The sequence below is a fragment of the Nycticebus coucang genome, chromosome 9 (assembly GCF_027406575.1).
Source record: "Nycticebus coucang isolate mNycCou1 chromosome 9, mNycCou1.pri, whole genome shotgun sequence".
NCBI lineage: Eukaryota > Metazoa > Chordata > Mammalia > Primates > Lorisidae > Nycticebus > Nycticebus coucang.
The window spans coordinates 90,816,803-90,833,425 of record NC_069788.1 but is presented as its reverse complement, the minus strand read 5'-3'; the positions used below and the strand labels follow the sequence as shown (position 1 = coordinate 90,833,425).

At 38.4% G+C, this 16,623-nt stretch overlaps 1 protein-coding gene across 10 annotated transcripts in view; it reads left to right on the top strand.

The window, feature by feature from the left end:
- UNC79 (unc-79 homolog, NALCN channel complex subunit) overlaps window positions 1–16,623 on the top strand; it is a 261,375-nt gene that overhangs the window by 59,428 nt on the left and 185,324 nt on the right. For 9 of the 10 annotated variants that reach the window (XM_053603359.1, XM_053603354.1, XM_053603353.1 and 6 more), the window contains exons 5-7: window positions 6,442–6,534; window positions 14,664–14,719; window positions 15,390–15,519. The exons of the other annotated variant lie outside the window; for it this stretch is intronic. In XM_053603359.1, coding sequence (XP_053459334.1) covers window positions 6,442–6,534; window positions 14,664–14,719; window positions 15,390–15,519 — 279 coding nt within the window. The remainder of the gene's footprint in view (window positions 1–6,441; window positions 6,535–14,663; window positions 14,720–15,389; window positions 15,520–16,623) is intronic. 10 annotated transcript variants of the gene reach the window in all.

Here is a 16,623-nt window from a genome sequence, read left to right as displayed (position 1 = left end):
GTATTTCATTTTCTTTGAAACTATGGGGAAGGGAGTTGTGTCCTTAATTAGCTTCTCATCTTGACTGTTATTGGTGTATACAAAGGCTACTGACTTGTGGACATTGATTTTATATCCTGAAACATTACTGTGTTTTTTGATGACTTCTAGGAGTCTTGTGGTTGAGTCTTTGGGGTTCTCTAAGTATAAGATCATGTCATCAGCAAAGAGGGAGAGTTTGACCTCCTCTGCTCCCATTTGGATTCCCTTTATTTCTTTGTCTTGCCTAACTGTATTGGCTAGAACTTCCAGCACTATGTTGAATAGTAAAGGTGACAGAGGACAACCTTGTCTGGTTCCAGTTCTAAGAGGAAAAGCTTTCAGTTTTACTCCATTCAGTAAAATATTGGCTGTGGGTTTGTCATAGATAGCTTCAATTAGTTTTAGAAATGTGCCACCTATGCCTATACTCTTCAGTGTTCTAATTAGAAAAGGATGCTGGATTTTATCAAATGCTTTTTCTGCATCTGTTGAGAGGATTATGTGATCTTTATTTTTGCCTCTGTTAATATGGTGGATAACGTTTATAGACTTGCGTATGTTAAACCAGCCTTGCATCCCTGGGATGAAGCCTACTTGATCATGATGAATGACTTTTTTGATGATAAGCTGTAATCTATTGGCTAGGATTTTGTTGAGAATTTTTGCATCTATATTCATGAGTGAGATTGGTCTGAAATTCTCCTTTTTGTTTGGGTCTTTTCCCGGTTTTGGTATCAGGGTGATGTTTGCTTCATAGAATGTGTGGGGGAAGATTCCTTCTTCCTCAATTTTTTGGAATAATTTCTGCAGTACAGGAATAAGCTCTTCCTTGAAGGTTTGATAGAATTCTGGAGTGAAGCCATCTGGACCAGGGCATTTTTTGGTTGGAAGATTTTTTATTGTTTCTTTGATCTCAGTGCTTGAAATTGGTCTGTTCAGGAGCTCTATTTCTTCCTGGCTGAGTCTAGGGAGAGGGTGTGATTCCAAATATTTATCTATTTCCTTCACATTGTCAAATTTCTGGGCATGGAGTTTCTGGTAGTATTCAGAGGTGATCTCTTGTATCTCTGTGGGATCAGTTGTTATTTCCCCTTTATCATTTCTGATTGAGGTTACTAGAGATTTTACTTTTCTATTCCTCATTAGTCTGGCCAATGGTTTATCTATTTTATTAATTTTTTCAAAAAACCAACTCCTTGTTTCATTAATTTTCTGAATGATTCTTTTGTTTTCAATTTCATTGATCTCTGATTTGATTTTGGATATTTCTTTTCTTCTACTGAGTTTAGGCTTAGATTGTTCTTCTTCTTCCAATATATCTCTGGTGAGATATATTTAAATAATTTTTAATATGTGCAATCTATTTTAATCACTAGTGATTCTTTTTCTAAGGTAGATCTTGCTCTACTTTAAGAAATCTGTATAGGAATCCAGAAGAGCTGAATTGTAGTTCTTTGACTGTTGGCAAATCTTTTAACCTCATCTATCTTTAGTTTCTTTAGCTGCAAAATGGTAAATATCCTAGCTTCCCCTGTCTACATCCTAAGTTTGTTGTGAAGACTATGAGATAATATATGGGAACAGCCTCCGAATATCGTATGTTTGCAAGTGTTTAACAAAGTGCACCATCAAATACAGACATGTCATCTCGTTGCAGCTAATTTCAATGTTCTGTCGAAATTCACATGCTGTCCTGAAATTTTATCATCTTATATGTTGCTTGAAGCAGGAGGCCATATGCCAGGGCTCGAGATGTTTCTCATCTAGAGCAGTGGTTCTCAACCTTCCTAATGCCTCAGCCCTTCAGTACAGTTCCTGTGGGTTGCGACCCACAGGTTGAGAACCGCTGATCTAGAGTTTGCTGTAGAATAGCAATAATTATTATAGCTGGTTTTAAACTCAGAAATCTGACAGGACATTTCTATAGTGTTCTGTGCTCTGATTTTTCACTAATCTACCAGTCTGCAGGTTCTTAATGCTGCATAGACTTTGAGGTCATGTTGTCTGAGTCTTCTTTTTGTATTTAACTGATATGCCCTCCTGAAGGCACGGATAGCTCCCTCTGAAAACCTTTCTCATTCCCTCTGCTCACACAAGCAGGAGGCCTGAGCAGAGGAGAGGCCACTTGTTCATCCACACACTTCAGTCTGGCAAATCACAGGAAATGGTTCTGTCCTATGGCAAGATTAGCACCAGAGTGTGTTTCTTCTTTCCAGATGACTCCCTTATGTACAGACACCCTTTAGAAAAATACAATGCCGGGGGTTTATTTCAGTGTGTACCAGTTCAGACACTTGTTACCACCAGCTCTCATAGACCAGTCCAGTAGGTTCTGCATTGCTCTCCCTGCTTCCCGGCTTAGCCCTCCTACTGCCTGTTTTCCACCAAAAAACCAGAGCTGCCTGGCTATAGGGGTCCCAGCTACTTGGGAGGCTTAGGTGAGAGAATTACTTGAGGCCAGGAGTTTGAAATCAGCTTGATTTCAAACAAAGAAGACTCTATATCAACATAAAAGTAAAATAAAAAATTAGCAGGGCGTGATGGTAGGCACTTGTACCCCCAGCTACTTGGGAGGCTGAGGAGGGAGGATTGCTTGAGCCCAGGAGTTTGAGCTTGCAGGGTGTTTGAGTTTGATCATAATCATGCCACTTCACTCCAGCCTGGGTAACAGAGCAAGACCTTGCCTCTGAAGAAAAGTAAGAAAGAAAGAATAAAAGGAAGGAAGGAAGGAAAGGAGGAAGGAAAACAAGCAAGTAAGCAAGCAAACAAGCAAACAAATCAGACCTATCTTGTGAACAGGTTTATCATTTCACGCCACTTCCTTCATCAAACCCACCTAGCTTCCCATCACTCTTACAAATCCAATTCAGCATCTTTACTTAGTTTGTCCACAGGATCCTTGGTGATCTGGCCCCTGCCTACCTTCCTGCTTTCATCACTGTCTCCTCATGTTCATTCTGCTCTAAGGGCCTTAATCTTCTGCAGTTTCATAAAGGTACTAAGATTGTGCCCTCACCCTGTGCTTTATCCTGTCTCAGATGTCCTAGATGATCCCATGATTTGCTTCCTTAACTTTCTTTAGGTCTCAGCTCAAGCAACAGCCACATCTTTTGAGATACCCTTCCTTACCCTCTGGCTAAAGCAGGGCCTTCCATCATCACCTTCTATCTATTCTCTTGCTCTGTTTTGTTTCTTTATAGGAATTTGCTTGCCCTTTCCTATAGATAGCACTGACTGCAGAACTTTCTGCAGTTCTGGGGTCATCTGGGAACTCCTTCTGCAGTTTCTGATGGACATGTTCTATAAAAACATTTAAGATTCTCTGCTGCCCAGCCCAGGAGATACTAGCCACGTGTGGCTCCAGTGTGTCTAGTGAGACTGAATTTTTGACCTTATCTAATTTTAATAGATTTACATTTAAATAGCCACCTATGATTTGTGGCCACCATACTGGACAACACAGCTGTAGCATTTACAGTCCGTAAGGACAAAGACTCATTTTTGACCCTCGTATTCCTGGGGCCTGGTATATAGGAGATACTGGGAAAAAAAATACTCCGGATGAGTGACTAGACCACTACCTGTGAGGTCAAGTGACTTAGACTATAGTCCTAATGATTATCTTGGTACTTTCATGCAAATGATCTCTCTTTTACAAAATGGCCTTTCCAGTACACTTCCTTTTTTAGGGTGAGGATAATAGAAGAGCTTTCCATGACAATACATTAGGAACTATAAAATGCAGGAACATACTAAGGTGTTGTCACTATTCATGGAGGGAGGCGATGATGGCGATGATTGTTCTCCTGGTGCTGGGAGAGTAGGGAATAGGAAGACTTTTAATTGTATTTCTGGAACACAATATTAAATGTAAAATTTTCTCATTTTGATTAATTATCTTCTCCCTCCAAGTGTATGTAGTTTCAGCTTTTTACACCCTCCTGGGGACAAGCTGTACATCTGTTGACATCATGCCTTTTTAACAAGATTCAATAGATGATGTGTGCCTGTGCATGTTTATTCAATTAGAATTGTGATTTTTATTCAGTCTGTTAGAAGACTAGGAAATTGCAAGTCACCGTCTGTTTATGTAAGCATTGGAGCCAATTTCCTGGGGTTTGAGTTAGGGGAATGCTTTTGGCTTTATGGCTGGTTATACTTGAAGGAGAACACAGATTTGTAGGGGTCACAGGTACAGCCAAAGGTGGCAAAGCCATTTGGGCCACACTCCAGATAGACTTCACATAAATCATCTGTGATGTTTGGGCATCTCTCCCATTTTCAAAGGTCTGCAGGAACGGTGGCTCTTGGCCTCCTTTAATAGTAGCTTTTCTTGTTGAGAAATGCTCATTATTAAAAAGTTTGATTCCTTTGGAAGAAAGTAAAAAACATTTGAGATGAATTTAAACCAAGAAAGTACTTGTCCGCAAAGCAATATATACACATGTATGTCTGTGTATTCTTGATTACATCTGAGACAAGCCTTTTTCTTTTTTAAACAAAAGGCACAGGGGCATGCAATTATTCCTTCCACGCTTGGATACCTTACTGGGCATTTCCTTTCTTATTTCTCATTCCTCTAATAGTACTTATCAAAAGGAGATCTGAGACCAGCTTGCATGGGAATCATCTGATGTGTTTTTTAATTAAACCTGTATTAATAGTTTCCTGCTTTCAAAACTGACTGCTTTCAAAACTGACTGGGTTGGCATCTCCAGATATGGGTCCTCAAGAAGCTGCATTTGGAAAGCTTCCTGGCTGAAGTTTGAGTGTAACTGCATCTTGTTCTTTAGCTTTTGACACAAAGTTCTTTTATAATCAACTTAACCATCGAAGAGCAGGAAACTGATCTCCACATTTTTGTCTAATTCCTAACTCTTATTTATATTGCATCGCCAAACTAATCTATCTATCTGAATATCACCTGCTTGGGTTAGCAGCAGCCCAGCTGCAAGCTATTAATATTAATACAAACCAAGCTGGGAAAATAGAGCTTAATTATAGGTGTGTTTTGTTTGTTTATTTCTGTAAAGTTGTTGTAAAGGCCACTGTCCTCTTTGATGCTCAAAGTCCTTTATGTAAAAGGAAAAAAAAATAGAATTGTGTTAAATTTTCCTCTTATTATGTGACAGGTCTTTTAATGGCTCTATTATACATTTGTTTTAAGTTATCTTTTCCTTTTTGGATATGGGGGAGATATTGAATTTTAATATAAAATAAAATAGAGCAGATTTTGAGGTTATTGGCTTTTTTCTTGTTTCCCATGTCTGTGTTCTCTTTATTATGGTAGGGAATTGAAAGCTGACTTTTTGCTACACACTTTTCTGTTCATGCTTGATAATTTGCCACATAAGTCCAAGTGTAAGAGTACTTTTGAAATTGTCCCTGAGAAAAGGGGAATTTCCTTTATATTTGAGTGAGTCCTAGTAAATTTTCTCTTACTGTGGATCCTCTCTCAATTAGCATGTTTGAAATGAGAAAGTTGTCTTGGGAAATGATGTATTACCCCCAATAACTTCCATCAGTGCTAGTTTTGAATATGTAAAGGAGTTACCTGATATACTCTATTTTAAAAAAAGAGACAAAGAAATTTAATATAGTGTTTGATGTCACCAGACACCACTTAAAGATGTCTTGAAAGCAGTTTCTAAGTGAAAACCATGATTATACAGCTGGATTTGGAAGGAACAGACTTGCTTTGTGTTTGAATACTTGTTGACATTGAATAAAATGTTCAGCAACAGTGTTATTTACAGATTCAAAAAGTGCTTTTTTACTAACAACTCAGATGGATATGAAGATGTTAAGATCTGGAAAACTAAAAAAGTGGTTCTCACAGTAATGAAGACACTGATGATGAAGTTACATGTGAAGGTCTGAGCAAAACTCTTTAATGAGATGTGGGAATTGAAATAACTTTTAAATTAAATATGTTAATAATATATATAATTTAAAATTTACATTATAACTAAATAAGTTACACACTATAAACTTTTATTTCATCTGCCTCTCTAAAAGTTAATATATTCAAATTGGGCTTAAAAACCTTCACTTTTTACTTTCTAACTGGAATAACATGTTTTCATATTGGGGGACATAGAGGATTCTGTTTTTTCTTTATTTTCTGTCTAGATATAAACATTTTGGGAGTAGAGATCACATTTAACCATAACTTTGAGAAAGCCATGACATCACATCCACATTGTTCCTTCTTATAGCTTCTTACTGAATTTTACTGTGGATGATGACAGCCGTAGCAATTGTATGCTATGACACATTTTGTGGTTTTATCTTACAAAAGTTCCATTGATTTGATTGGAACTTAAAATTTTTTTTTCTTCTTAGCATTCATGCTCTATGCAAAGTATCAAGTGTTTACAAAGATTAAATTGCATCTAATCAAAAAACTTTTGGTTTCAGTGGGTTCGTCAAGGAGAGAAAGTGTACCTGCCCATGTTAATCTCTCTGCGTCATCCATGCTAATGATTGCAATGCAGTACACGTCCAACCCTGGTAAGTGGCTTCACTAATTCTAAAACCAATAATTAAATAAGACATCAAACAAGCAGGGTAGACGTTCTAATGAGAGAACTTCTCTTGGCAGAATAGACAATTGGGAATGTGTTAGAAAACAGGCTTTTGAGTTGAAATAAATTTCTTTGCCCGTGGCCATTAGCAGCTGAGATCTTACCACTTAGTGATTTCTCTCTCTTTTTTTTTTTGAGACAGAGTCTCACTCTGTTGCACGGGGTAGAGTACAGTGAAGAGCCTCAAACTTTTGGGCTCAAGCGATCCTCTTGCCTTGGTCTCTTGAGTAGCTGGGACAACTGGCCTATGCCACCATGCCTGGCTAATTTTTCTATTTCTAGTAGAGAAAGGGTCTTGCTCTTGCTCAGGCTGATCTTGAACTCCTGATCTTAAGCAATCCTTCTGCCTTGGCTTCTCAGAGTGCTAGGATTACAGGCATGAGCCACTGTGCCTGGCCTAGTTAGTGATATTTTTAGACTATATTAGGACACAATTTTAGAATACAGACTGGAAATTGGTTGAAGGTAAGTTTATGGAAAGCATTAAATTAGAAACATAATTTTCACCTGCAATTCTAAGAATTAAACACACCAGGGCTCCTCAAACTGCGGCCTGCGGGCCGCATGCGGTGGTGTGTTGTATTTGTTCCTGTTTTGTTTTTTTACTACAAAATAAGATATGTGCAGTGTGCATAGGAATTTGTTCATAATTGTTTTTTTTAAACTATAGTCCGGCCACAACAGTCTGAGGGACAGGGAACTGGCCCCCTGTTTAAAAAGTTTGAGGACCCCTGGCAGACTATACTTTCAGGGATCGTTTCTATAGTTTGTTACTAAACATAACCATTGTTAATATTGTGGCAAATTTGCTACTCTATAGCAAATTTAAATATCCTTAAACATAAATTTTTTATTACATTTCTAATTTCCTTAGAATAAATTCATAAAAGAAGAATTAATGAGTTAAAAGGTTTGATAAATTTTCAATATTTCTACTAATTTACAAAGGTACTTTTCATCACCTGTCATTGAGTATTATCATAAAATGTGTATAGTGTTGGACAGATGAAAATTAATATTTCATTGTTCTGATTTGTAGTTCTTTGATTACTTGTGATGTTGGACAGGTTTTTCATGTAATTTACTCTGAATCCTATTCATCAGTATAATTGCAGATGAACTTTGGGAAATTGACTTAAATTAGTCATGTGTTAGTCATGTGTTAAGATATGAACTCATTTTTTATTTTCATAAAATATTCAGAAAGTGACAAGTTTAGTGGCACTGTTTTTAATCATTTACTTAACTGCATAGTAAGTAATAAATGAGCTTTGAACACAGAATGAGGAAAAAGATATTTTTTCTTTCCTATTAAAATCTTAATGCTTCTTAGTCGGGAGTGTCATCTTTAATCTTAATCTGTTTGGGATGCCATAACAAAAATACCACAAACTGAGCAAACCTTTATTTCTCACATTTCTGGAGCCCTGGAAGTCTGACTAGCGGATTTAGGATCTGGTGAAGGCCGGCTTTCTGGTTCATGGGTGGGCATCTTTGTGTGGGAGGGAAAGGGAGCCTCTGGGGCCTCTTTTTTAAAGGCACTAATTCCATTCATAAGGGCTCTGCCTTCATGACCTAATTACTGCCTAAGGCTCCACCTCCAAATACCATCACATTGCCTGTTACGATTGCACATAAGAATTTTGAGGGAACACATTCAGTCTATAACATTCTACCCTGTAACTCCCCAAATTTATGTCCTTCTCAAATGCAAAATACATTCATCCCATTCCAATAGCCCCCAACGTTTTGCCTCACTTCAGCATCAACTCAGAAGTTTAAAGTCCAATGGCTCGTGTAAATAGTGTCTAAATCAGGTATGGGTGAGGCTCCAGGTCTGATTCATTCTGAGGCAGGTTCCTATGAGCCCATGGAATCAAGTTATATACTTTCCACATGTAATGGCAGGACAGGCATAGCACAGACATTCCCATCCAAAGGGGAGGAATTGGAAAGAAAAAAGGGGTAACAGGTCCCAATTAAGTCCCAATAATAGTCAATCTTAAGGCTTGAGAATAATTTTCTTTGACTTGATACTCTGTCTTCAAGGTCCACTGGGGTAGAGGTCCTACTTTTTGGACCCATTGGGTAGAGGTCCTATCTTCTGTATCCACTTGGGTGGTGGTTCTGCACCCATAACTGCTGGGTATGGGTTCGGCTTCCAAGGCCTTGCCCTGTGGTTTTGGGAGGCCCTGCCTAGGTGACTCCACTGGGCATTGCCCTGCTGGGGCTGTCTATGGGGAATCTGCCCCTGTGGTGGCTCTCTGGCTGGGACCCACCTCAACAGAGTGGGTTTTGTGCCCATGACTCTCCTAGGGTGAGATACTGATTTTCCCTGACATCCTTTGAAATCTGGGTAGAGGCAACTATACCCCAAGAGCCTTGCTGAGTGCAGAGCACACAGAACTGGGCCAGAGGAGTTGAGCCTAGGGCAGCTGAGGGGTGAGGCAGCAGAGTGCAGTAACTGGGGCCCACAGTGTGAGGTGGTGCTGGGTGGCATGCCCTGAGGTCTCTAAAGTGCCCTGGCCTCGGCCTCTGGAACCATTTTGCCCCCAGGGCCCTTCCATTCTGCCTTCTGGGCCCTTGATGGTGGGATAGCACTGATGATTTCTGAATTACCTCGGGGTTAATTCTCCTGTTGTTTTTTTGTTTTGTTTTTTTGAGCCAGTCTTACTCTATTGCCTAGGCTAGAGTGCCATGGACTCAGCCTAGTTCACAGCAGTCTCAGATTCATGGGTTCAAGCAATCCTCCTGTCCCACCCTCCTGAGTAGCTGAGACTACAGGAACCCACCACAATGCCCAAGTAGTTTTTCTATTTTTTGTAGACATAGGGTCTCACACTTGCTCAGGCTGGTCTCAAACTTCTGAGCTCAAGGGAACCTCCTGCCTCAGCCTCCCAGAGTGCTAAGATCAAGCTTGAGCCACAATGCCTGGCCAAAAATGATCTCCAATTATTTTAACCATAGCTCCTGGATTCTGTTGAGATGGCTGATGCATCTCCTTATTAAATGGTCACGTGGTTCTTAGAACATGCTTACTGTTCACTAAAAGGCTTTTTCATTCTTTCAATACACAGGTTTAGAATTTTCCAAATCTTTAAGTTCTCCTTCCTCTTTAGTCAACAATTCTGTCTTTAAATCATTTCCCTCATCTCACATTTTACTACAGTGTAAGGAGTCAGAAGAAATCAGACTTTTCCTTCAATACTTCACTAAGAAATTTCCTCAGCTGCACATCCAGTATGATCACTAACAAGTACTGACTTCCCTAAAACACTAGGACATGAACACAATTCAGCTGAATTCTTTGCTCCTTTATAAAAAGAATGGCCTTTCCTCCAGCTTCCAAAAGCGTGTTCCTCATTTCTGAGGAATTGTCTTTAATGTTCGTATTTCTATCAGTGTCCTGTTTAGGATGGCTTAGGTACTCTCTAAGAAGATTGAAGCTGTGTCTACAGCTTTCTTCCTTTCTTCATGAGTCCCCCTAGAATTGCTTTTATTTTGTTTTATTATTTTTATTTGTTTTATTGAGACAAAGTCTTACTTTGTCACTCTCACTAGAATGCTATGGTATCACAGCTCCTAGCAGCCTCAAACTCTTGGGCTTAAGCAATTCTCTTGCCTCAGCCTCCCTAAAAGCTGGGACTACAGGCACCCGCCACAGTGCCTGGCTATTTTTTTGTTTCTGTTTGTTTGTTTAGCAGGCCCAGGCCAGGTTTGAACCCACCAGCCCCGGAGCATGTTGCCAGCTCCCTAACCATCGAGATACGGGCACCCAGCCTAGAATTGCTTTTAATGGTTCATTCACGGTAACGTCTCAGGACTTTGCCTGGCATGCACCTCAAACACCTCTAGTCCCTGCCCATTATCTGGCTCCAAAGCTGCTTCCACATTTTTAGGTATTTGTTACAGCAGCATCCCACTTCTTGGTACCAATTTTATTTTATTTTATTTTTTTATTAAATCATAGCTGTGTATGTTGATATGATCATGGGGCATCACACTAGTTTCATAGACCGTTTGACACATTTTCATCACACTGGTTAACATAGCCTTCCTGGCATTTTCTTAGTTATTGTGCTAAGACATTTATATTCCACCTTTACTAAGTTTCACACATATCCTTGTAAGATGCACTGCAGGTGTAATCCCACTGATCCCCCTCCCTCTACCCACCTCTCTTTCCCTGTTCCCCCTTTTCTTAGGTTGTAACTGGGTTATAGCTTTCATGTGAAAGCCCTAAATTAGTTTCATAGTAGGGCTGAGTACATTGGGTACTTTTTCTTCCATTCTTGGGATACTTTATTAAGAAGAATATGTTCCAGCTCCATCCATGTAAACATGAAAGAGGTAAAGTCTCCATCTTTCTTTAAGGCCACATAATATTCCATGGTATACATATACCACAATTTATTAATCCATTCGTGGATTGACGGGCACTTGGGCTTTTTCCATGATTTAGCAATTATGAATAGGGCTGCAATAAACATTCTGGTACACATATCTTTGTTATGATGTGATTTTTGGGTACCAATTTTCTTAGTACATTTCAATTGCTAGAATAAAAATGCCATAAGTAGGTGGCTTACAAGACAGGTACATTTATTTCTCATAGTTCCGGAGGCTGGGAAGTCTAAGATCAAGGTGCTGATAGATTCCATGGTCTGGTGAGACCTTCTTCCTTGTTCATGAATGGCTGTCATTTTGCTATGTCTTCACATGGCAGAAAGGGCAAGGGAGTTTTAGGTGCCTCTTTTATAAGGACGTTAATCCTATTCATGAGGGCTTTGCTCTCCAATAATCTCCTAAAGGCCCTACCTCCTAATACCATCACACTGGGGGGTTTGAATTTAACATATGAATTTTAAGGTGGCATAAACATCCAGTCTGTAGTATTATTAAGGTATAAACCCCTTTGATTAATATATGAATTGTATTCAAATGTGTATTTGGGGGGCAGTTATATCTTATATATCTGTCTGGCTTAAAGGACCATCAAAATACCATTTTATTTTATATATATATAATATATATATATATATTGTGAAAACCATACCAAAATGTGAGATATGCTGCTTGCTGTGGAACTTAGGTCTAACTGGGAATATCAGGTATATTCATATAAATCGTTAGTTAACAATGTAAAATGGTATGTGGAAAATATCATACCAAACAAATACTGCAATGTTAGTTCATTAGGAGAGCACGCTATAGATTGAAATGATCAGAAGACTTCATGCCACTTGAACAAAGGGTAGATCTTTGTATGGACATAGTTCTTTTTTTGGACATAGCTTTGATTGACAGGGTACACAGGGCATTGTGGGAGGGGAAGCAGTTTAAACAAAGGAACCATCCTTGTGAGTTTAGGAGACAGTCAGTGGATGGTTCTGAATAATGGTTCATATATGTAACAGACCGATGTGTAAGATAAAGTGCACTGGATGATCTGTACATGAGAACTCGATGATGGCTTAGGAACAAAATTCCAAGTGATTCAATAAACAATCCCTGAGTATCTATGATACGGGCCAGGCACAGGGGCATCCATGGTTGTTGAAACAGTTCATACCCTGCCCTTACCCAGGAAGCTTATTATGTTGTTGAGAGAGCAGAGAAGACCTTAATCAACTAGTTATAAAATTAAGAGTAAAGTTTCAGTAAGAATTCTATAACAGGGGATTTTGCTTTTATGGGCAGTCCTCTGAGAATGTAAACTTCACTCTGAGGACTGAAGGGTGAGTAGCATTAACAAGCCTACAAAAGGGAGGGTGGCTTGGGGAGAAAGTTCTTGTGTCCAGAGGGAGTCTGGCAAGTAGGTGGGGCTGAAGGACCACTGTGAAACTCAAGAGTAAGGGCTCCAGTGTGAGATTAGATTAAGAATTTTGTGGACCAGAACATACAGGATGACATGGGCTCTGTTACGGAGTCTCTTGTCTATCCCAGGTTTAACGGGAAGCCACTGAAGGGCTCTGAGAGGGATGTGTGTATGTGTGTCTCCCTGGTTTCATTGAGAACAATCAATAAGAACCCAGACTGGATATAGAGTGACCAATAAAGAGATCAGTGCATTTTTTTCTGGGTGTTAAAGGCTGGGGCAATTGAAATTGAGAAAAGTGGATCTATTTGAGAGTGAGTCAGGAGGCAAAATTGATAGGACTTGATACCGTACTGGATATACTGGGTTTCTGGATGCATGGTGGTTCTATTTACTGATAAAAGAGGCACTGGAAGGTGGTTCAGGGTGCTGAGGGAAGATTTTGAGATCTATTTTGGACATAAGGTTCAAGGTGTCTTTGAGATGTCTATCAGGAGATGGTAATTGGGTAGTTATATTATGGGTCTGTAGCTCAGAACAGAGCTTTGAACTAGAGGCAGTGAGCTTTGAGCCTGCAAATAAACGTCCAGTAACCTTCATTGAATTGCATGGAGATGGTTACTGAAGTTATGTATGAGCATGAGATTGCTTAGGTGAGAGTACAGCAAGAACTGTGCAGTGGTTCTATGGCCAGGAACTCCAACAGATAATGGCCCAGTGGAAGAAGGTGACCTTGCCAAGGAAACAGAATGGATTATATTTGACTGATTAATAGAGGCTATAAACCACATGCACATTTGTGGCTTACTTAATAGGAAGTCTTGGAGATAGCACCACAATATCAAGGGCCTGAGATGACATCTTTGTGTTTTTCTTGGACCTCCTCTCATGTTTGCAAGGTGGCTACCACGATGGAGGTTATTACGGCCTCAAACAACCACATTCAAAAACAGGTAGTAGGATTAGTCACAGCCATTAGAGAAAGGTCTCCTGGTGTACCTCTTTTTTTTTTTAAGAGATAGTCTCACTTTATTGCCCTCAGTAGAGTGCTGTAGTGTCATAGCTCACAGCAACCTCCAACTCCTGGGCTTAGGTGGTTCTCTTGCCTCAGCCTCCCAAGTAGCTGTGACTACAGGTGCCCACCAGAACATCCGGCTATTTTTTTGTTGCAGTTTGTCTGGGGTCAGGTTTGAACCTGCCATCCTCAGCATATGGGGCCAGTGCCCTACCCACTGAGCCACATGTACCACCCACCTCTTTCTTTTTATCAGACAGAAAAATACATGTCTCAGAAGCATTCCAGTAGATTCTCTTTTAAGTCTTCTACTCCAGACGATGGACAAGGAAGAAAAGGGTGTTGACAGCACTTGAATAGCAACAATACTGTCCATCACAGGTGATAGAGGAAGGTCATGCCATGTCAGGAAGCCAAGGGAAGACAGTGTTTTTAAAAAGGAGATAGTACCCAGTGGTACTGAATGCTGCTGAAAAATCAAGTAAGATGCAGACTGAAAAATGTCCCTGGGATTGAATGACACAGAGGTTACTGATGAATAAAGTGAGCCTGCTTCAGTGTCATGATAGGCCTGGAATGTAGATCAGGGAAGGTATCAAATCGGCAGCTAACTAGGATGAAAGTATTAATATCTTTCTTCCCCAGGTGAATATAGGCAAATCAAGGAGGCTTGCCGTTTTGTAGCTTTGAAAAATTTCTTTACAAGATAGAGTTCGATGATCAAATGCTAAAACTTCTAATCCATCAGTCTGCCACTTGCTATCTGTCTAACTTTGGGCAAAATAGGAAACTAAGACTCAGTTTCCTCACTATAATATGGAGGTTGTGAGATAATATAAGTATAAAGCTCCCAGAATATCCAACACATAATGAATGCTCAATAAATGTGATCTTTTATTATAACCTTGTTGAGTTAGTGGGTTTTTTTCCTTTGTAATTCTTGATTATACATTGATAATAAGTTTATGTTATAGAAAGATGATTACCAAGGACTTTAAAAATATTTCCTTTGTTAATATGATACACGAAATACTCCTCAAGAACCTTGGAATAAAGCTTGATAAAGTCAAAATCTTATATGATTTTGCAAAGTATGAATATAAGCCATTTTTAATTTAATGATTAGAGTGAAAAGTCATATCAAAGTAGTTGATTATATCTCAAAGGATATTTTGTCTGGGTATTTATATTTCATATACAAATAATATTTTCTTTCTTATAGTGTATCATTGTCAATTATTGGAATGTCTCATGAAATATAAACAAGAAGTCTGGAAAGTAAGTATGGGGTCAAATTTAACATATAGTCACAAATTGAATTTATATCATGTAGAAAAAATATTTGCATATTAAAACTGTTGTTTAGGTCAAATTTATTGATATTGCCTTATTATTTTGATGTGGCAAAGCCTATAATTCTTTCTTTATTGGTTAATTATTATTTAGAGCAGAAGTGATACTTGAAGAATAGAGTATCTTGACAAAGTAATTGGATGTATCTTATTTTTGGGATTAAGTGAATATTATGTTGCATGACAATTTTATTTGATTTGAAACATTGCTTGAGAATATGTCTTCTTTGAAGTAGAAGATGTGAATTGTTAAGAAAGGTGATTAGGAAAATATTAAAAATGTAGTTTGGCAATTTGGATTATGCTAGTCTAAAATCTTTCCTTAACATCAGTCTGGTTAACGAAGAGTTTGTTAAAATATAGTATACTTTGAACTCTATCTGGTGGGATCATTTACAGAAGGGCAAGATGGAAAAATAATAATAAAGAATGTTTTAATTTGATCTAATCTATCATGAACACCTGGATGAGATTCTGGGGAAATTACCTGCCTCATCCTCGCCATTGGAATTTTCACTGCTTTGGTAATATTGAATTAGCTACTTTATTTTTTATTTGATGATGCTAAGTCAAAACATATTTCCTGTTCCCTTTAGGATCTTTTGTATGTGATTGCCTATGGGCCCTCTCAAGTGAAACCTCCAGCTGTGCAAATGCTTTTCCACTATTGGCCCAATTTAAAACCTCCTGGGGCAATAAGCGAGTACAGGGGGTTACAGTACACAGGTAAGAAGAGAAAAGCCCGTGATGCCCCACCTTTATTTCTTTTGTGCCACATTTGCCTCATCTATTTTTATGTATATACATATTTTTAAATCTTGCTGGATTATACTTAAACTGTGCCTTTAGTTATCATACATCCTTTCTGAAATTCATTTTTAAACAAATGAATTAGCTAAAATCAATTTCAAAAGGATTTATGACATCAGAGCAAATTATCTAAGTCTCAGCCCCATTCACTATACCACTGGCCTAGGGTCCTAGATCTTGCTGCTGTTATCACAGCAAAGGCATGAGTAGGAAGAGTGAGGCTGCAGATTTGCTCCTTATTTAGCAAAAATCCCAAATGGCTAATTCTGCTCTAATAAGAAAACTTGTAGCACTTTCAGCATTACCGGATCATTCACTAAATAAAAATGAAATGACTCTGATAGCTTGATTGTTCAGCAAGAGACTCCAAGGGATGAATCTTAGTATAATTAATAATGAGTAAACATTAACCTTAAATATAATGACAGAGATCTACTCCAAAGCACCGCAAAACAAATAAACTCAAGGTCCTAGGTTGTTTATGTTTACATATTATAAAATCAAAGAAGAAACCTTTGGGCAGTGGAACTGAATTGTAGGCATATTTTTCTGAGAATGAGAGAGGTGGATATATTTATAAGGTTAGTCATTATTCAAGTTATTGTGGGTTTGTGTTCTGATGTTTTGAGAATCTACTTATTTGTTGGCCTTACTCATCTTTACAAAGATGATATGAAGTCGTTTCTAGGGGATTTAATTAATTGAGATGTCTGATTTATGCTCCCGATGAAAGATTTCAAGTCTAGTGAAATCTTAGTAACTATTGTTGAAGGTTTTATGGCCGTTGGTAGGCTTTCTCTAAACCTAGAATTAGTGATAACAATAGCATTAATAAAACAATGAAGGTAGAAGCAAGCAAATATTTTACAATTAGAAATTGGTATCATTGATTTTTATAACATTGATTGTAGAGAATGTTTAAATGTTGTTCAATGAATAATTTGAAGGTAAAAGCAGAAAAAATTGGAAACATTAATAAAATAAGAAGTACAATAACTGAAATATTTGACACAAACCGTT